Consider the following 22,054-nt stretch of genomic DNA (forward strand, 5'->3'; position numbering starts at 1 on the left):
AGGTAGTCAGACCATGCCTGTCCCTGTGGCACCAGGACCTTCGGGGTCTCAAAAACGCACCTTATCCCAGATCACTGACACAGATACCGACACAGATACTGACTCTAGTGTCGACTATGAGGATGCAAAATGACAGCCGAAGGTAACATGATTATTGCCATTAAAGAGGTTTTGCATATCACTGAGGAACCCCCTGTCCCTGACACGAGGGTACACATGTATAAAGGGAAAAAGCCTGAGGTCACTTTTCCGTCCTCATTTGAACTAAGCGACTTGTGCTAAAAGGCTTGGGGATCTCCAGATAGGAGACTACAAGTTCCCAAAAGGATTCTTATGGCGTATCCCTTTCCACAAAAGGACAGGATACGATGGGAATCTTCGCCGAAGGTAGACAAGGCGATGACATGCTTATCCAAGAAGGTGGCACTGCCTTCTCAGGATACAGCTTCCCTCAAGGATCCTGCTGATCGTAAGCGGGAGGTTACCATGAAGCACATTTACACACATTCCGGTACTATCGTTAGACCGGCTATGGCATCGGCCTGGGTGTGTAGTGCTGTCGCAGCATGGACAGATTCCTTATCTACGGAACTTGACACCCTAGATAAGGATACCATTCTAATGACCCTAGAGCATATCAAAGATGCTGCTTTATATATGAGGGATGCTCACAGAAACATTTGTTTACTAAGCTCCAGAATAAATGCTATGTCTATTTCTGCTAGGTGACTCCTGTGGACCCGACAGTGGACGGGGGATGCCGACTCAAAGCGGCATATGGAGTCGTTGCCTTACAAGGGGGAGGAGTTGTTTGGAGAAGGCCTCTCGGACCTTGTCTCTACTGCTACGGCCGGTAAATCGAATTTCTTACCTTATGTCCCCCCGCAGCATACTAAAAAGGCACCTCATTATCAAATGCAGTCCTTTCGTTCCAATAAAAGCAAGAAGGTACAGGGATCGTCCTTCCTTGCCAGAGGAAAAGGCAAGGGAAAAAAGCTGCATGCAGCTAGTTCCCAGGAGCAGAAGTCCTCCCCTACATCTGCAAAGTCCACCGCATGACGCTGGGGCTTCCCGGGGGGAGTCAGCTCAAGTGGGGGCACATCTTCGATTTTTCAGCCAGGTCTGGGTTCACTCACAGGTGGATCCCTGGGCTATAGAGCCAGGTCTGGGTTCACTCACAGGTGGATCCCTGGGCTATAGAGATTGTTTCTCAGGGATACAGGCTGGAATTCGAAGACGTGCCTCCTCGCCGGTTTTTCAAATCGGCTCTGCCAGCTTCCCCGTCAGAGAGGGAGTTAGTGTTGACTGCAATTCAAAAATTGTATCTTCAACAGGTGATAGTCAAAGTTCCTCTTCTCCAGCAAGGAAAGGGGTATTACTCAACCCTGTTTGTGGTCCCGAAACCGGACGGTTCGGTCAGGCCCATTTTTAATCTAAAATCCCTGAACTTGTACTTGAAAAAGTTCAAGTTCAAGATGGAATCGCTCAGAGCGGTCATCGCCAGCCTGGAGGGGGGGGGGGATTGGATGGTGTCCCTGGACATAAAGGATGCATACCTTCATGTTCCGATTTTCCCTCCTCACCAGGCGTTCCTGAGATTTGCAGTACAGGACGGTCATTACCAATTTCAGACGTTGCCGTTTGGGCTTTCCACAGCCCCGAGAATTTTCACCAAGGTAATGGCGGAAATGAAGGTGCTCCTGCGCAAGCAGGGTGTCACAATTATCCCATACTTGGACGATCTCCTCATAAAGGCGAGATCTCGGGAGAAGTTGCTGGACATCGTGTCGCTGTCGGTGAGGATGTTGCAGGGGCGCGGCTGGATTCTCAATATACCGAAGTCCCAGCTAGTCCCTACAACGCGCCTGACCTTTCTGGGTCTGATTCTAGACACAGACCAGAAAAAGGTTTTTCTTCCGATGGAAAAGGCTCAGGAGCTCATAGCCCTGGTCAGGAACCTATTAAAGCTAAAAAAGGTTTCAGTGCATCACTGCACGCGTGTCCTGGGGAAGATGGTGGCATCGTACGAGGCCATCCCCTTCGGAAGGTTCCATGCGAGGACCTTTCAATGGGATCTACTGGACCAATGGTCCGGGTCCCATTTACAAATGCATCAGAGGATCACCCTGTCTCCCAGAGCCAGGGTATCTCTCCTGTGGTGGCTGCACAGTGCTCACCTCCTAGAAGGCCGCAGGTTCGGAATTCAGGACTGGATCCTGGTGACCACGGACGCAAGCCTCCGAGGTTGTGGAGCAGTCACACTGGGAAGAAATTTCCAAGGTTTCTGGTCGAATCTAGAGAATTGTCTCCACATCAACGTCCTGGAGTTGAGGGCCATATACAACGCCCTACGCCAGGCGGAGGCATTGCTTCGGGACAAACCGGTTCTGATTCAGTCAGACAATGTCACAGCAGTGGCTCATGTAAACCGCCAAGGCAGCACAAGGAGCAGAGCGGCCATGGCAGAAGCGACCAGGATTCTTCGCTGGGCGGAAGGCCATGTAAGCGCCCTATCAGCTGTATTCATCCCGGGGGTGGACAACTGGGAAGCGGACTTCCTCAGCAGGCACGACCTGCATCCGGGAGAGTGGGGACTTCATCAAGAAGTCTTCGCACAGATCGTGGGTCGGTGGGGACTGCCTCAGATTGACATGATGGCGTCCCGTCTCAACAAAAAGTTAAAGCGGTATTGCGCCAGGTCAAGGGACCCTCAGGCGGTAGCGGTGGACGCTCTAGCGACACCTTGGGTGTTCAGATCGGTCTATGTGTTCCCTCCTCTACCTCTCATACCCAAGGTGTTGAGAATAATAAGACTAAGAAGAGTAAGAACAATCCTCATTGTTCCAGATTGGCCATGAAGGACTTGGTATCCAGATCTGCAAGAGTTGCTCACAGAAGATCCGTGGCCTCTTCCTCTAAGACAGGACCTGCTGCAGCAGGGGCCCTGTCTGTTCCAAGACTTACCGCGGCTGCATTTGACGGCATGGCGGTTGAACGCCGGATCCTAGCGAAAAAAGGTATTCCGGAGGAGGTCATTCCTACCCTGATCAAGGCTAGGAAGGACGTGACATTGAAACATTATCACCGTATATGGCGAAAATATGTTTCTTGGTGTGAGGCAAGGACTGCTCCTACGGAGGAGTTCCATTTGGGTCATCTGTTTCACTTCCTGCAAACAGGAGTGACTTTGGGCCTAAAATTAGGGTCCATAAAGGTCCAAATTTCGGCCTTATCCATTTTCTTTCAAAAGGAATTGGCTTCTCTTCCTGAAGTAAACAGAAAAACCCCTTGCGCTATTTAGACTCAATTAGAGGCAACAAAGCATGAATGAACTCAAGAAGATTATAATTACAAGATAATTTTATTATCTATAAAATTGATCAAATGTGAACACATATATAATTCATTGACAACCGTAATATGCGCATATAAATAAAACTAAAACATTACTAATAATAAAACTACTATTGAGCATAAGAGGTGGATCATATAACTAGCAGTGACCACAGTGGGCTAAACATTGATAACGTCCTTGTTTTTAATTTTCAAGTAGGACATTCTCATCAGATGTGCTCATGAATAATTCATGATTAGATATCATATGGTGTAATATATTTGAAGCCTTTGTTTATATATCTCTCGATGAATAAACTTATCCAATTGCTCACATAAACTGATGGTTCTTTACTTGTGGGATAACCGCTCAAAAGTCATGGAGGAATTGATACACACCCGGGACTCTAGGGCATCGCAAGCACCTGTATAAACAAAGCTCCCGTCTCAATTACCACGAATGGCGTCCTCCGTCTCCCACTGAAACTGGCTCTCGTGCACACACCTTTACTGATTTTGGAGAGAGAAGTATCAGTCCGGCTCCCGGAGCTCTGCGCACTGCAGGCGCTGGAGGTTGATTCAGCTCCCGTCTTCAAGCCGCCGCGTATAGCGTTCTCTCGTCTCCTGCTTGTCAGTCTCAGACACCACTGCACATCGATGCGGGCAAACAGCCAAGGTCCACCGGGTCACAAATAGGGCACTTTCTCTGACGCGTTTCGCTTCTAATTGAAGCTTCCTCATAGAGTCTCTTCCTGAAGTACAGATATTCGTGAAGGGGGTGCTGCATATTCAGCCTCCTTTTGTACCTCCGGTGGCGCCGTGGGATCTTAATGTGGTATTAAGTTTCCTCAAGTCACCTTGGTTTGAACCACTCACAACAGTGGAGTTGAAATATCTCACTTGGGAAGTGGTCATGTTGTTGGCCTTGGCTTCTGCGAGGCGTGTTTCGGAATTAGCGGCTTTGTCACATAAAAGCCCCTATCTGGTTTTCCACGTGGATAGGGCAGAATTGAGGAATCGTCCTCAATTTCTGCCTAAAGTGGTCGCTTCTTTTCATATGAATCAACCTATTGTCGTGCCTGTGGCTACACGGGACTTGGAGGATTCCGAGTCCCTTGATGTGGTCAGGGCTTTGAAGATGTATGTGGCCAGGACACCGAGGGTTAGGAAAACTGTAGCGCTGTTTGTTCTGTATGCAGCCAACAAAGTTGGCGCGCCTGCTTCAAAGCAGACTATTGCCCGCTGGATCTGTAACACGATTCAGCAGGCGCATTCGACGGCTGAATCGCAGGATTGCCATTGCCTAAATCGGTTAAGGCCCATTCCACTAGGAAGGTGGGCTCGTCTTGGGCGGCTGCCCGAGGGGTCTCGGCATTACAGTTGTGCCGAGCAGCTACTTGGTCGGGGTCAAACACCTTTGCAAAGTTCTATAAATTTGATACCCTGGCTGAGGAGGACCTCCTGTTTGCTCAATCGGTGCTGCAGAGTCATCCGCAATCTCCCGCCCGTTTGGGGGCTTTGGTATAATCCCCATGGTCCTTACGGAGTCCCAGCATCCTCTAGGACGTTAGAGAAAATAAGATTTTACACTTACCGGTAAATCTATTTCTCCTAGTCCGTAGAGGATGCTGGGCGCCCGTCCCAAGTGCGGACTTCATCTGCAAGACTTGTATATAGTTTTTGCTTACATAAGGGTTATGTTATAGTTTCATCGGTTTAGACCGAGACTATGTTGTTTGTTCATACTGTTAACTGGGTAGTTATCACAAGTTATACGGTGTGATTGGTGTGGCTGGTATGAATCTTGCCCTGGGATTACCAAAAATCCTTTCCTCGTACTGTCCATCTCCTCTGGGCACAGTTTCTCTAACTGGGGTCTGGAGGAGGGGCATAGAGGGAGGAGCCAGTGCACACCCAGAGTCCAAAGTCTTTCTTAAAGTGCCCATGCCTCCTGCGGAGCCCGTCTATTCCCCATGGTCCTTACGGAGTCCCAGCATCCTCTACGGACTACGAGAAATAGATTTACCAGTAAGTGTAAAATCTTATTTTCCTTCCCAGACCTCTCCCCTGCTCTCCTCACTCTTGTATCCAACTGTCCCTCTGCTATCTCTTCTTGGATGTCCCAGTGTTTTCTAAAACTTAACATGTCTAAGACTGAGCTGATCATCTTCCCTCCCTCCCACATAACCTCACCTCCCACAATTTCATTATCTATATATAGCACTACTATCTCCTCTAGCCCCCAAGTGCGCTGTCTTGGTGTAATCATTGACTCCTCCCTCTCCTTCAAACCACACATTCAGCACCTCTCACAAACCTGTCATTTCCATCTCAAAAATATTTCCAGGATCAGAGCTTTTCTCACCCAGGATGCCACGAAGATCATTATGCACTCACTGGTCATCTCCAAACTGGACTACTGAAATCTCCTCCTGACTGGCGTCCCTGACAATTACCTCTTTCCACTCCAATCTATCCTCAATGCTGCAGCACAGATCATCTTCCCCACCAAATGCACTTCATCCACTTCCCCTTTCCTACAAGCCTTTCACTGGCTTCTCACACTCGCCTACAAAGTCCTCACCCACTCTTCTCCCAATTGCATCTCTGACCTTATCTCCCATTACACTCCTACCTGGTCTCTTCGCTCTGCTAATGCTCGCCACTTGTCCTGCCTACTGATTACTTTCCCCTACCTCTAAGATTTCTCACGTGCTGCTCCCTTTCTCTGGAATTCTCTACCTCTCCCTCTCAGACTCTCCACAAAACGTCAAACGGACTCTCAAGACTCACTTCTTCACCAAACCCAGCCAAATCTCATCCTATCCCTCTGTTCCACGCTCACTGTCTACCCCATCTGTGTCACCCCTGCCTGTCTGCCCCTCCCCTTTAGAATGTAACCTCTCATGCATAGGGCCCTCTTCCCTCATGTGCTTATCCTTTTCTTACTTTAATAATCTTCAACTGTTTTCTGCCACCCTGATACTTATTTCAGTGTCATCTGCTGATGTAGCTATGTTTAGTTACCTTGTACATGTCCTATATTGTCTTCCACTGTAATGCTAGCCATACATCAAAACGATTTCTTTCCAACCCACCAACTTTTTGACTGGTTGGAAAGATAATCTGGCAGTGTGTGGGAGCAAACGATTATCAACCGTTTGCTCCCACACTCTAAAAAACGTCCAGAAACGGTCTGTCCAACTAGTTGGGAAAATCGAACCTGTTTGATTTTCCCATCTAATCGTTCTAGTGTAGGGGGGAAGTTTCCCCCAACTGAAGGATTAGTAGTCGGTCACTTCCGCCTACTTCTGTCACCAATGTGCCTGTCCTACAGCAACTCTATGTGGTGCCCCTCCATGCTAGCAGCACACCTGAGGTGCCCCTCCATGCCATCAGCCTCCAGAACCAGTTGGGGTTCCAGTCCCGGGGGTGAGCCCGTGATCCCTCGCCGCACTCTTCAGCCAGTACATGAGCTTCCCCAGCGCGGTCAGGCTGAGCTTGAAGGAGTCACACTGCGCACCCAGGAAGCGCTGACACGCGGCGCACTGCCCCCCGGGCTCAGCGGCTCCGCCCCAGGTGCATGCTTCTGCTGCTGCAGGAAGGGGAAGAAGGCGCAGCCCTCCGAGGCACCGGACTGTCAGCCGAACCTCACGCCCCCGGGGCACATCTCTCCCGCAGATGAAGCAGCAGAGCAGCAGCCCGTCACCGCTGCCATCAGCCGGACATTGGGGTGGCCCCGGGCTCTCTCATGCCCCCCTCTCACTGTGCCAAACCTCCCAGGTGCATCTCAGCCAGAGCCCAGAGTTAGCGCAAAGTTTCTGCGGGTGTCGGTGGGGTGGGGCAGAGGACTCTGCGCTTATCCGCCTTCCCCGGGGTTCCTGACAGTCGTTGCTGGTCTATGAGTAGTGAGTGACTCGCCCGCTGCGGGCTGAGGCTGAGCACAGGACACAGGATCAGCCCCCTCATACCCGCCCCCCTGGCATAGCACATGGCCGCCGGACGTAGGATGGGGGCGACACAGCGGCAGCAGCATACCCCACTGCCAGTAACCCCTGCTCTGCCAGGCTCACCCGCTGCACTGTGACCGTACGTTAGGGCCAAGTATGTCTCAGCGCAGGACAGGCAGCGGGTGCTGCCCTCCACAGTGTACGAGTACTGGCTATACATATACTCATCTGCTGCTGTATATGCCAGTCCCGAGTATCTCCCAGAGACAGGACAGTATTTTAATACAGACTATACCCACCAGTTGCTCTATAGCATGGTAATGAGTATCTCCCAGAGACAGGACAGGATAGTACTGACCTACAGTACACTATATAAGGCACCCACTGACTTTCTTGTCTATGGCACACATTCAGCACTGCCCTGTCTGTGGTACATACTCAGGAGTGACTTACAGAGCAGCTGATGACTATAGTCAGTACAAATTCATTATATAGGGTACCCACTGACTGTGTGCCGTCTGTGAGGTTCTGATTACTGACCATTCTCATCAGCTACACTATAGGACAGTACTGCGTATCTCCCAGAAACGGGACAGTTTAGTGGGTGCCCTGTATAGTGTATTACTATTGACTATACTTAGCTGCCCCACAGGTCAGTACCGTGACAGGACAGTGGGGCCCCTATATAGTATATTAGTACTGACTACTGTATGCACTATAGGGCAGTACTGAGTATCTACCAGAGACATGATAGGGGATCAGTACGAGATCCCGGCGGTCAGGAGACCGAAAGCTGGGATCCCGGCGGCGAGCACAGGGTGTCCCCTCGCGGGCTCGCCGCGTGTCTGTCGCCCCAGGGTTATATTCCGCTCCGGGTGGTGGCGTGGACCACCAATCAAGAGGGATGACCAGCCAGCGGTCGGGACTCCGACCGCCGGTATTTCAACTAGTGTCGGGATTCCGGCATCACTATCCTGACCACCTGGATCCCAACAGGTGGGAAACTGACTGCCTCCCTTTGACAGGCAATGGGTGCCCTTTATAGTATATCAGTACAGAGTGTACTCTTCAGCTGCTCCGCAGGTCAATACGGAGTATGTCGCAGAGACAGGACAGCACTATTAGTACTGACCTGCATCTTCCAAAGTATTACTGTAGCTGCACTATACTGTAAGTCCACACTGGGCATGCATCCCAATGCATCTTCTTTCGTCCCGGCATGAACAGGCCGTGGCTTGCACTGTCCGTCCCCCCCCCCCCCCCCCCCCCCCTCACCTGACAGCAAACCATGAGTCCAAAATATGTAGATGTTATTAATAATAATATTATTATTATTATTATTATTTTCTTTTATATGGCGCCACAAGGGCTCTGCAGTTCCCATTACAGAGTACATAAACAAATAAGCAGAACAAGAGAACCGCACATGCAGTTCCAGATAATATAGGACAAGTACAAGGTATTTAACAATGGCTGCACCAGCAAAACCTGACACTGTAACAGGGTGGCAGAAAACAGAGAGTGTGGTGCCATCGAAGGGAGTATTGAGTATAGCATAGTGTAGGACAGGGATTCTCAAACTCGGTCCTCAGGACCCCCCACAGTGCATGTTTTGCAGGTAACCCAGCAAGCGCACAGGTGTATTAATTACTCACTGACTCATCTTAAAAGGTCCATAGGTGGAGCTAATTATTTCACTTGCGATTCTGTGAGGAGACCTGCAAAACATGCACTGTGTGGGGTCCTGAGGACAGAGTTTGAGAACCTATGGTGTAGGAGAAGGAAAAGCACATGAGGGGAGATTGCCCTGCTCGCGAGAGCTTACATGTACAGTAATAATGAATGGAGTTTAGCTGCAGTGAGAATACCATTCTTAGGAGGGAATCCAATTTTGGTGTGAACAGCTCGAAAGTAGGTGGTTAGAATAAAAATCTGTGAGTCTGGTGGTAGTGCGAGTGCCACATACAGCCACACTTATTTGTGGGTGCGAGCTGTTTGTCAATTTAATAAATGTATGGTGGTGAAAGAAAAGCCCAGTTTCACTGACACTGTCCGCCTACTGCGTGACATCACAGGTTGGACAGAAGTTGGCAGGTTGGTTGGTCTGATGAAAAATTGGTTAGATGTGTGGAGCACTGTTGGAAAGTTGGTTAGATGTGTGGAGCACTGTTGGAAAGTTGGTTAGATGTGTGGAGCACTGTTGGAAAGTTGGTTAGATGTGTGGAGCACTGTTGGAAAGTTGGTTAGATGTGTGGAGCACTGTTGGAAAGTTGGTTAGATGTGTGGAGCACTGTTGGAAAGTTGGTTAGATGTGTGTAGCACTGTTGGAAAGTTGGTTAGATGTGTGGAGCACTGTTGGAAAGTTGGTTAGATGTGTGGAGCACTGTTGGAAAGTTGGTTAGATGTGTGGAGCACTGTTGGAAAGTTGGTTAGATGTGTGGAGCACTGTTTTTGTTGGACAGACAAGCTGGACGGTTGGAGGTTTGGAAAGTTGGAGAAAAGTTGGTTTGATGTATGGCTAGCATAAGTCACTGTTTTTTCCTGTTTTATATTTTTTTGTTAATGTAGTCTGTAATTGGGCGCTGCAGATCCCTTGTGGCGCCATATAAATAATGGATAATAATAAAACAGACGTTTGGGGTATTTGTTTGAAATGACAATGTGCTAAGCAAAAAGCAACAGTGATCCCTTTAAAAATAAAAAATAGAACAATAAGCAATTAATTTTTCTCTTATGTCCTAGAGGATGCTGGAGACTCCGTAAGGACCATGGGGTATAGACTGGCTCCGCAGCAGACATGGGCACTCTAAAGACTTTAGATGGGTGTGCACTGGCTCCTCCCTCTATGCCCCTCCTCCAGACCTCAGTTAGATCCTGTGCCCAGAGGAGATGGGGTGCATTACAGGGGAGCTCTACTGAGTTTCTCTGAAAGACTTTTGTTAGGTTTTTTATTTTCAAGGAGCACTGCTGGAAACAGGTTCCCTGCATCGTGGGACTGAGGGGAGAGAAGCAGACCTGCTTAACTGATAGGCTCTGCTCCTTAGGCTACTGGACACAATTAGCTCCAGAGGGTCGGAACACAGGTCTCATCCTCGCTGTTCGTCCCGGAGCCGCGCCGCCGTCCTCCTCACAGAGCCGGAAGATAGAAGAGTGTATATATATATATATGTATATATATATATATATATATATATATATATATATATATATATATAAAAGCGCTGTACTGACTGGGATTTTATTCCAGTGTCCGTTGGCGCTGGGTGTGTGCTGACATACTCTCTCTCTGTCTCTCCAAAGGGCCTTATTGGGGAACTGTCTCCATATTGATATATATCCTTGAGTGTGTGGGGGTGTTGGTACGTGTGTGTCGGCATGTCTGAAGCGGAAGGCTCATCTAAGGAGGAGGTAGAGCAGATGATTGTGGTGTCGGCGACGCCGACACCTGATTGGTTGGATATGTGGAATGTTTTAAATGCAAATGTGTCTTTATTACATAAGAGATTGGACAAAGCAGAGTCCAGGGAACAAACAGGGAGTCAATCCATGGCTTTGGCTGTGTCACAGGGACCTTCAGGGTCTCAGAAACGTCCCCCGTCCCACGTAGCAGACACTGATACCGACACGGATTCTGACTCCAGTGTCGACTACGATGATGCGAGGTTACACCCAAGGGTGGCCAAAAGTATTCATTATATGATTATTGCAATAAAAGATGCTTTGCGTATCACAGATGACCCCTCTGTCCCTGGCACGAGGGTCTGCATGTTTAAGGAAAAGAAACCTGAGGTAACCTTTCCCCCATCTCATGAGCTGAACGCTTTATTTGAAAAGGCTTGGGAAACTCCAGACAAGAAAATGCAGATTCCCAAGAGAATTCTTATGGCGTACCCTTTCCCCGCGCAGGACAGGTTACGGTGGGAATCCTCACCCAGGGTGGACAAGGCTTTGACGCGCTTGTCCAAAAAGGTGGCGCTACCATCTCCAGACACGGCAGCTCTCAAGGATCCTGCTGATCGCAGACAGGAAACTACCTTAAAATCAATTTATACACATACGGGTGCCTTGCTCAGACCGGCAGTAGTGTCGGCATGGGTATGTAGCGCAGTAGCAGCATGGGCAGATAACTTGTCATCTGACATTGACACCCTAGATAGGGATAACATTTTATTGACCTTGGGTCACATTAAAGACGCAGCCTTATATATGAGAGACGTTGGGCTGTTAGGTTCAAGAGCCAACGCCATGGCAATTTCTGCTAGGCGAGCTCTGTGGACCCGCCAATGGACGGGTGATGCCGATTCAAAGAGACATATGGAAACTTTGCCTTACAAGGGTGAGGTTTTATTTGGGGAGGGTCTCGCAGACCTGGTTTCCACGGCTACAGCGGGTAAATCTTTTTTGCCTTATGTTCCCCCAGAGCAAAAGAAAACACCACAATATCAGATGCAGTCCTTTCGGTCGCATAAGTCCAGAAGAGGTCGGGGCTCTTCCTTCCTCGCCAGGGGTAAGGGTAGAGGGAAAAGAATGCCAAGGCTACAAACTGGAATTCAAAGAGGTGCCTCCTCGCCGATTTTTCAAGTCTGCTTTGCCAGCTTCTCCCCAGAGAGGGAAATAGTTTTAGCTGCAATTCAAAAGCTGTGTCAACAGCAAGTGATTATCAAGGTTCCCCTAGTCCAACAGGGGAAAGGGTAATATTCAACCCTGTTTGTGGTCCCGAAACCGGATGGCTCGGTCAGACCCATTCTGAATCTAAAACCCTAAACCTGTACTTGAAAAAGTTCAAATTCAAGATGGAATCGCTCCGGGAAGTTATCTCCAGCCTGGAAGGGGGGGATTTTATGGTGTCACTAGACATAAAGGATGCATACCTTCATGTCCCCATATATCCTCCTCATCAGGCGTACCTGAGATTCGCTGTACAGGACTGTCATTACGCTGGCAGGGAGTCGCAATTATCCCGTACTTGAACGATCTCCTGATAAAAGCGAGGTCGAGAGATCAATTGCTGAAAAGCGTGTCTCTCTCCCTGAGAGTGCTGCAGCAGCACGGCTCGATTCTAAGTCTACCAAAGTCACAGTTGATTCCAACGACTCGGCTATCTTTCGTAGGCATGATTCTGGACATGGAACGGAACAGGGTTTTTCCTCCCAATAGAAAAAGCCCAGGAACTCCAGAACATGGTCAGAGACCTGCTAAAACCAAAAAGAGTGTCAGTCCATCAATGCACTCGAGTACTGGGAAAAATGGTGGCGGCCTACGAGGCCATCCCCTTCGGCAGGTTCCATGCGAGGACATTTCAGTGGGACCTTCTGGACAAGTGGTCGGGGTCCCATCTACAAATACATAAGAAAATAAGCCTGTCCCCCAGGGCCAGGGTGTCTCTCCTGTGGTGGCTGCAGAGTGCTCACCTTCTCGAGGGTCGCAGGTTCGGCATTCAAGACTGGGTTCTGGTGACCACGGACGCGAGCCTCCGAGGATGGGGAGCAGTCACACAAGGAAGAAATTTTCAGGGACTATGGTCAAGCCAGGAGGCTTGTCTAAGCATCAACGTACTGGAATTGAGGGCCATATACAACGGCCTACGACAAGTGGAGAATCTTCTTCGCGGCCTACCTTCTGATTCAATCAGACAACGTCACAGCCGTGGCTCTAGTAAACCGTCAAGGCGGGACAAGGAGCAGAGTGGCAATGGCGGAAGCCACCAGGATTCTTCGCTGGGCGGAAAATCACGTAAGCGCTCTGTCAGCAGTCTTCATTCCGGGAGTGGACAACTGGGAAGCAGACTTCCTCAGCAGACACGATCTCCATCCAGGAGAGTGGGGACTTCATCAAGAAGTTTTTGCAGAGCTAACAAGTCATTGGGGACTTCCTCAAATAGACATGATGGCGTCACGCCTCAACAAGAAGCTTCGGAGGTATTGTGCCAGGTCAAGGGACCTTCAGGCAGTAGCGGTGGACGCCCTGGTGACACCATGGGTGTTTCAGTCTGTCTGTGTGTTCCCTCCTCTTCCGCTCATCTCAAAAATATTGAGAATCATAAGACGAAAAAGAGTGCAGACAATACTCATTGTTCCAGATTGGCCTCGAAGGGCCTGGTATTCAGATCTTCAGGAAATGCTCAAAGAAGATTTGTGGCCTCTTCCTCTCAGGGAGGACCTGTTGCAGCAGGGGCCCTGCGTATTCCAAGACTTACCGCGGTTACGTTTGACGGCATGGCGGTTGAACACCAAATCCTAGCTGGGAAAGGTATTCCGGAGGAAGTCATCCCTACTCTGATAAAGGCTGGGAAGGAGGTGACGGCGAAACATTATCACCGTATCTGGAGGAAGTATGTATCTTGGTGTGAAGCCAAGAATGCTCCTACGGAAGATTTCAATCTGGGCCGTTTTCTCCACTTTCTACAGACAGGAGTGGATATGGGCCCAAAGTTAGGCCCCATTAAGGTACAGATTTCGTCCCTATCAATTTTCTTTCAGAAGGAATTGGCTTCTCTCCCAGAAGTCCAGACTTTTGTAAAGGGAGTGCTGCACATCCAGCCTCCTTTTGTGCCCCCAGTGGCACCATGGGCCTTAACGTGGTGTTACAGTTCCAAAAATCTCACTGGTTTGAACCTCTTCAAACGGTGGAATTAACATTTCTCACTTGGAAGGTGGTCATGTTGTTGGCCTTGGCATCTGCAAGGCGGGTGTCCGAATTGGCGGCTTTGTCTCACAAAAGCCCCTATCTGATTTTCCATGTGGATAGAGCAGAGTTGAGGACTCGTCCTCAATTTTTGCCTAAGGTGGTTTCTTCGTTTCATATGAACCAACCTATTGTGGTGCCTGTGGCTACGGGTGACTTGGAGGATTCCAAGTCCCTTGATGTAGTCAGGGCCTTAAAAATTTATGTAGCCAGGACGGCTCGTGTTAGGAAAACAGAGGCACTGTTTGTCCTGTATGCAGCCAACAAGGTTGGCGCTCCTGCTTCTAAGCAGACTATTGCTCACTGGATCTGTAACACGATTCAGCAGGCTCATTCAACGGTTGGATTGCCGTTACCAAATTCGGTAACGGCCCATTCCACTAGGAAGGTGGGCTCTTCTTGGGCGGCTGCCCGAGGCGTCTTGGCATTACAGCTTTGCCGAGCAGCGACTTGGTCGGGTTCAAACACTTTTGCAAAATTCTACAAGTTTGATACCCTGGCTGATGAGGACCTCGTGTTTGCTCAATCGGTGCTGCAGAGTCATCCGCACTCTCCTGCCCGGTCTGGATCTTTGGTATAATCCCCATGGTCCTTACGGAGTCCCCACATCCTCTAGGACGTAAGAGAAAATAAGATTTTAAACCTACCGGTAAATCTTTTTCTCCTAGTCCGTAGAGGATGCTGGGCGCCCGTCCCAGTGCGGACATATTTCTGCAAGGCTTGTATATAGTTATTGCTTACATAAGGCTTATGTTACAGTTAAGATCAGTCTTTGGCTGATGCTGTTTTGTTCATACTGTTAACTGGTTGCGTATATTCCATGTTATACGGTGTGGATGGTGTGGGCTGGTATGAATCTTGCCCTTAGATTATCAAAAAATCCTTTCCTCGTACTGTCCGTCTCCTCTGGGCACAGTTCTTTAACTGAGGTCTGGAGGAGGGGCATAGAAGGAAGATCCAGTGCACACCCATCTAAAGTCTTTAGAGTGCCCATGTCTCCTGCGGAGCCCGTCTATACCCCATGGTCCTTACGGAGTCCCCAGCATCCTCTACGGACTAGGATAAAAAGATTTACCGGTAGGTTTAATATCTTATTTTATTTGACCAATTGCTCTGAAATCCGAGGTGAATCTCAAATGTTCATTGATGTGAAGGTTACAAATCACGACTGAGAATTGTCGCAGGGATAAAAGGTAATTTAAAAAGATATCTCCCTAAAACAAATCTGCTTTGAGCGTGTAAATAAATAAATAAATAAATTAAGCAATTTCTATATAGAACCAGATTCCACCGGGTTAAATGAGTTTCTCGTGGAATGTGTGGGTGTAGATAGATATGCAAATTATAGTTTTTTTTCAGATGAATTCTGAACAGAGTTTGGAGAGTACTTAAGCCAATCATAATATGATGAAAAGTTTTCATTATTCTTCTCGATTTGATGTTAGCTAGTTTTATAGAATGGTAAATCCATTTCCTTTAACATTATTTTTTATTTGAGTTATGTGTTACTGCACGTGTGGTGCCCTTGCTCTCTGAATAGATTGTTAATCAATGTAGCGACAGCGCCATCTAGCAAGAGAGACTGAAAAACATTGCTCTACAATAATTGGCACTTGGATTGTTTCCATTTTACTGGCTATATATACCATTTTACACTGTTTAAATTAATTGAAAAAAACAGACAGGCCTTTTACTCTGAAGATTTTCTATGCACACTACCATATTTCCGTGAAAGTCTGTCCCAAAGCTTTAGTCACTGACTTGATGATTACTCTGCCCCAAGTAAAAAAAAAAAAAAATATATATATATATATATATATTTATTTTTATTTATTTATTTTTTGGGGGGGGGGTTAATTGTTTTGGAGGCCACACTAATTAATGGGAAACTGATGGAGCATGTTGCTTCGGGCGTGAATGCTTAGAGAACCCACACTTCTGATCGCAAGCTCCTGAGGTGGCAAGCAGATATGTGCAAAAAGTCCATAGTTTGTGCACCGTAACCAGGACTTAAGATGCCTTTAGCCGCTATATGTGGATAAGCTCAGTTTTTGGGAGCACTGTAATTAATGGAAGCTTTAAAACAATTGAATTGCTCTGTGGTGTGCCCATTATCGCTGTACCCTGAACAGCCGAGTTCCCTCATTATATTGTCTGTAGTGTTTTGCCTGTGCTTGGTATGTAGTGACCTCTTTAATGTATATTATGGCAGCACCAATTTAGCAAGAGAAATTAGATGATAAAAATTATCTGGAAATTCAATTAGCCGCAGTAAATTACCGCGGGTTAATTGATCCCGTGGAACCATCCAATTAGCCCCAAAGTCAGCAGCCAGCACTGCACTTAACGCATATTTATTTTCCGTTATCAGCAGGCCGAAAATAAATACATGTTAATTAGTCTGTGTCCGGGTGCAAACAGTGGGTTAACACACAGGTCTGGGAACTTTCCCCGGATTCTGTGGGCGATATTTAATTGTTATTGCGGCCCGATCCAACGTCTGAAGTGAGGGAGATCACAGGGGCTATACCAGGGGTGGGCAATTATTTCAGCTGGGGGGCCGCTTAACACTTCCAGTGAATAGTCGAGGGCCACACACAAAATATCTTGTAAATCGGGTCTGAACTGCGCATGCACCGCAATGTGTAGGTGCGCCGGTCCGCAGCGTCGGGCAGCGATGGGATGGTACGAACAAAGTGATCGCACGGCGATCGCAAGGTGATTGAGAGGAAGAGGACGTTTGTGAGTGGCAATTGAGTGTTTTAGAGAAGTGTCCGGAAAAACGCAGGAGGGACCAGGCGTTTGGAGGGAGAGTTTCTGATGTCAGCACTCAGCCCTGGCCCCGATCATCGCACTAGAAGAGTAAGTCCTGGGCTGCGCAGAGACTGCACAAACTTCTGTTTGTGCAGCTCTCTGCAGATGCGATCTCACCCCTGCACAGCGATTTCCCCCTCCCCCTGTAGGCAGCGACTACCTGATCGCAGCAGTGCAAAAATCGCCTGCTAGCGATCAGGTCTGAGTTAGGCCCATAGTTACGTATATAACTATAAAAACATAGTGTGGATAGATAGATAGATACATATAGCAGAACTGGCAGGCTCGGCACTCACTGTTGGGGCTGATTACTTGCTGTGGTGCCTTCCGCGAATCGTCGGCGCTGGACAGGTGAGTGGCATTGTACACTAATCATTCATGAGCACTTGTTTAAAGGGTATATAAGGTTGAGCATGTTAGCACTGTATTTGTTCTGTATTGTCCCTGAAGACGGGGTACACCCCCGAAACGGCGTAGGACCGGAATAAACGGCTTTTTTTCTGCAAATCAGTCTGTTGAGTGCCGCTGCTTTTCTTTGAATTTAGATAGATACATATATATATATATAGATATATATATAGATATATATATATATATATATATATATAAAAAACTACACAAACATACACCACAATATACATTACATACATAGTTTTTTTACAGGAAAAATCCAAGATGGCTAAAAAAACACAGTAATCCAGTAATAATTTTTTTTTGTAAACAGTGCTGAAAACACCCCCCCCCTCCCCTAGACCCATATAGCAGTCTCTACCCCCCTTCCCTGCTGGACCCATATAGCAGTCCCTACCCCTCTCCCCCCCCTCCCCTAAATCCATATAGCAGTCCCTACCCCTCTTCCCCCTCTCCCCTAAACCCATATAGCAGTCCCCCCCCCCCCCTCCTAACCCCCCTTCCCTGAACCTATATAGCAGCTTTTAAAGTTAAGCAGCTTTTAAAGTTAAGCACAGATCCATTTACCTTTTTCACAGTGGCAGATCCGCTGCCTGCTGCCAGATCCCCGCTGCCTGATGCCAGATCCCCGCTGCCTGCTGCCCGCGGTGCCACACAGAGTCGCTGCTGCTGCCCGCTCCTGCCGTGGCCCCGCCCCCCGTGCCGCCCAGCGCCTGACGTCACAGTGGGAATCCCGGTCAGCAGTGACGTGACCGGGATTTCCTCTGCGGCGCCGCGTCTGGGAGGTACGTAGCGCAATGACGAGCGGCTCAGCCAGTCGGGCCGCTTGTCATTGCACACTGTGTGGGACAGCGGGGCCAGGCAGGATCGGTTCGGCCCGCGGGCCGCTTGTTGCCCACCCCTAGGCTATACTCTGTTGATGCTCATTATCACGCCGATCTCGCCCATTAGTGTCTGGTTTAGATAAAGCAGCAAAACCCTAATGGGCATGATCTAAACTACTTTAAGATATTATAAGTTGTTGTGGATGTTGTATAACCTAATGTTTGGCTGATGACAAGAGCTGCTATAATGGCACAAAACCCCTAGATGACTTATAATGTATATATTTATCAGTAGGTGGTGCAGTATCCCATATCTTACACATTATGGGGATATTTAACAAGCCTTGGAGAGAGGGAAAGTATAGAAGTTGGTAAAGGCAAACAATCCGCTTTTAACTGTCATTTATCTAGCATAGGCTTAGTATTAACAGTAGCTGGTTAGTTGATTTAGGCAACTTCTCCACTTCATTTCTCTCCCAGGCTTGATACATCTCCCCATATCACACTTGCATGTGTTAAAATGTAAACTTTTGGGGGGTTTTAAGGGATGAATCTGTACCCGAAGTAAGCCCTGTTTTGTCTCCCGCACAGACCCAGACTGAAGAACGTGGACAGGAGTACTGCACAGCAGCTCGCAGTAACAGTGGGCAACGTGACCGTAATAATCACAGACTTTAAAGAAAAGACTCGTACCTCCTCCACCTCGTCATCCACAGTCACATCCAGCGCAGGCTCGGAACAGCAGAACCAGAGCGGTTCCGGATCGGAATGCACAGACAAGGGTTCCTCCCGTTCTTCAACACCTAAGGGCGACCTCTCTGTTGTGAATGACGAGTCTTTCTGAAGAAAAAAATAAAAAGGAAAAAAATATTGCACATACATTTGGCAGAAGAGACTCTGAATCGGGGCCAGGAGTTCCCAGACCCCCAACTGCCTCTGTCTGTTTATATTCCTGGATTATTATTATTATAATATTATATATATTATATATTTTTTTTTTTATTATTTGTTCAGACTGAATTTTTTTTCCCCACTCCTTTTCTGGACCCCAACCTGTTGCGTTCTCTGCTAGGACAATTCTCCTCAAACTCCGGATTGTGGCAACCATAAACTTCGTACCCTCAACAATGAACCTTGATACTTGCATTATTCCATTACTTAATATTATTTCCCTGAAAATCACTTGTAATTGGATGTGCGCCTAAATCTACTTTATTTTATTTTTATTTTTTTATATATATGTATACACACATACAAATCAACTTGGTTTTAATTATTATTATTATTTTTTTTTAAACTTTCCATTTTGATTTTATTTATTGCATTCACACCCTTATTGGCTTCTTGCTTATATCCCTTAATTTGCTGTGGTTTCGCCTATCCCGACCCCATTCCTCTAATACAGCATATTATCAATTTTTATACATCAATATATACATAAAATATATATAAATATATATATAAATGGTTATTTAAAACCAATACATTAAAAAAAAATGAATAATAAAAATCACTGGTGCTTGATACACTGTGAAGTGAAAACTTTGATCACATCCCCCAACTACCAGACGCTCAACTTGTTTTGGTGGCAGAAGCTTCTGTTGGCCGGCTTTAGGAGCGAAAAGAGTGCAAACACATTAGTGACTCCTCTGTTCCAGCCTGCACTTATGTATTGCTCATATAATCCAGTTAGAATAAGAACCAATGGAATCCTCAATTATTGGAATCCTCAATTAGCAGAATATGGCTGACGTTTGTCAGCCACAATATTTATATGTAAATGGGAATAATTCCTAATAAATTATTTAAATCCGATAAACAAGAAATGCAAGATCCTTTATATATAAAAGCACTGGCTAACAATATTCACAAATGCATATGTCCGAGTTACACACATGTACTTCATATACAAACATAGGCTGTAACTATGCACGCGAGACCTCCTGGTGGTAACAGGGGGCCTTTAAACTCAGCCAAAACACTATAAAACCAGTGTTTTCCATACTTGGTCCACAAGGCACACGAACAGTCCAGGTTTTAAGGATATCCATACTTGAGCTCATGTGATTTAGGCGTAGATGTATCAAACCTAGGAGAGAAAGTACCAGCCAATCGGCTCATAACTGCCCCTTAATTAGTACCACAGTCATTTTTATTTAGCCATCTGAGCTCAAGCAGCGATATCCTTAAAACCTGAACTGTCTGTGTTTCTTGAGGACCGAAGTTGGCAAACCCTGCATTTACCTGACTGCAATGTATCTTCAACTTAACTCCTGTCATTATATAGAAAGATTTACATATGTTTGTGAATATTCCAAAATGCCTTTTCTTTATAAGACTAGCTTGCACTTTTAGTGGCCCTCTAACCCGCAAGAGCGTCGTAACCCAAAGTAACCGAACTGACAAAAGAATATGGACAATTAGTATTACATTTTAAGGATATGTCTCAGATGGTCCTTTAGGTCTCATTTGTAAGCTAGTGATCTTATTGAATACCATTGATTCTCTATGCACATGTGCTGCAATCTGTACCGACCAATCAGAGGCTGGCTTTCAATTTCTTTTAAACTGCATTCGAATAATTACAGCTATAATCTGGTTGCTATGCGACAGCACACTTGTTCTCATAGTTACCATATTATTAAATAAGATCCTGTGTTAGTAGGCAGCAGCCTACATCTGAGTTTGTTTTACTTGTAACACTTCTAAACCTATTCATGTCGCCTGTATTTTTGCCCGTGCGATAGAGGTTTAGCAAATGTCAACCTAGACTTCAAACTGAACCCGTCGCCCACACACAGGTGTGGCAGCTGAATTATTCCACCTATGCATTGAGTAGAAAAGGGTGGCATTATTGAGGTGGGAAGTGCAAAGAGCCTCGTACCTCCATAATGTCAGAGCTGCTATTAAATTCACTAGTTGCATCCTAGTCTCGCAAGATGAACTGTCTACACTGTGTGCACGAAACAGGGTCTGGGAGAGGATTCTTGTAACATTCACAAACGTGTATACAGAAGTGTATGTAAGCATTCAGCAGTATGTGTGTGTCCTTAAGGCTATATGTCCAGATGGATGCTTTATATTCCGGCTTTAAGCGTATTTGGAGCTGGGCAGCACACCGGGTGACTTAAATTGCCTCTGCATTCACTTCAGTGGGATTTTAAAGAAAGCATATGATCATTCTTCTTCAGAAAATGCTGGTTGCACACACCATACATGTACAGTCATTGTGTAGCCATACTTAATCCCTCCCTGAGCGAAATGTAATCGCCTCTAAGCTGCAGGAGGCATGGGACTTTGCAAGTTTGATCATTTTTTTTAGAGCCGCAGTTATTTACAAGGCAAAACCAACCTGATCCTGCACCTTCGGCGACTCGGAGCCAATTACATTAAGCCCATTATGTGGATGCAGATATCTCAGTAAAACTAGATTTGCAGTAATTATGTTGTGCAGATTTTTAGTTTGCAAACTAATTTTCCAGACTTGGCTCTCCTTGTGCATTAAAATCACCAGCACAATTCAATCACTGTTTATTGGAGTCGGGACTGAAAGTCCGGCGGTCAGAATACCAGCTGCGGCATCCCGCTGTTTAGAATCCCGACCGTGGTCAGATAGCGAGCTACCCCTTACCCCCTAATCCTTCCTTACTGCAGCCTAACCCTAACTCCCCAGCCTAACCCTAATCTTCTCTGGTGGTGCCTAACCCTCCCCCTCACAGCCTAAACCTACCACCCCTCGGCTTACCTCTCTGACGTCCCGGCGCCAGCATTCCTATTCGGGATGTTGATGTTTTGGAGATGCTGTGGTGATAATGAGGTATATGGGGTAGGCTTCATCATGAATGCCAAGTGCATGTTTGTGCTGGTAAGGGAGTTTGTTGGGAAGAGGTACAAACAGAAGCCATAAATCCAGGGCATTTGGAGATATAATGTATACATTTGTGAATGTTACAACAAGCCTTTTCTTCATACATCATGTATGTTATGCTCACCATTCCTCAGTGTGTCTCCTTACCACAAGAGTACAAGTAACCGCAG

The 22,054-nt window shown here is 47.0% G+C and overlaps 1 protein-coding gene across 2 annotated transcripts in view; it reads left to right on the top strand.

The window, feature by feature from the left end:
- RYBP (RING1 and YY1 binding protein) overlaps positions 1-19,144 on the top strand; it is a 163,989-nt gene extending 144,845 nt beyond the window's left edge. For both annotated transcript variants that reach the window (XM_063941037.1, XM_063941036.1), the window contains exon 5: positions 18,608-19,144. In XM_063941037.1, coding sequence (XP_063797107.1) covers positions 18,608-18,860 — 253 coding nt within the window. In that variant the 3' untranslated portion in view covers positions 18,861-19,144. The remainder of the gene's footprint in view (positions 1-18,607) is intronic.
- The last annotated feature ends 2,910 nt before the right edge of the window (positions 19,145-22,054 follow it).

Source organism: Pseudophryne corroboree, chromosome 9, assembly GCF_028390025.1.
Source record: "Pseudophryne corroboree isolate aPseCor3 chromosome 9, aPseCor3.hap2, whole genome shotgun sequence".
Lineage (NCBI taxonomy): Eukaryota > Metazoa > Chordata > Amphibia > Anura > Myobatrachidae > Pseudophryne > Pseudophryne corroboree.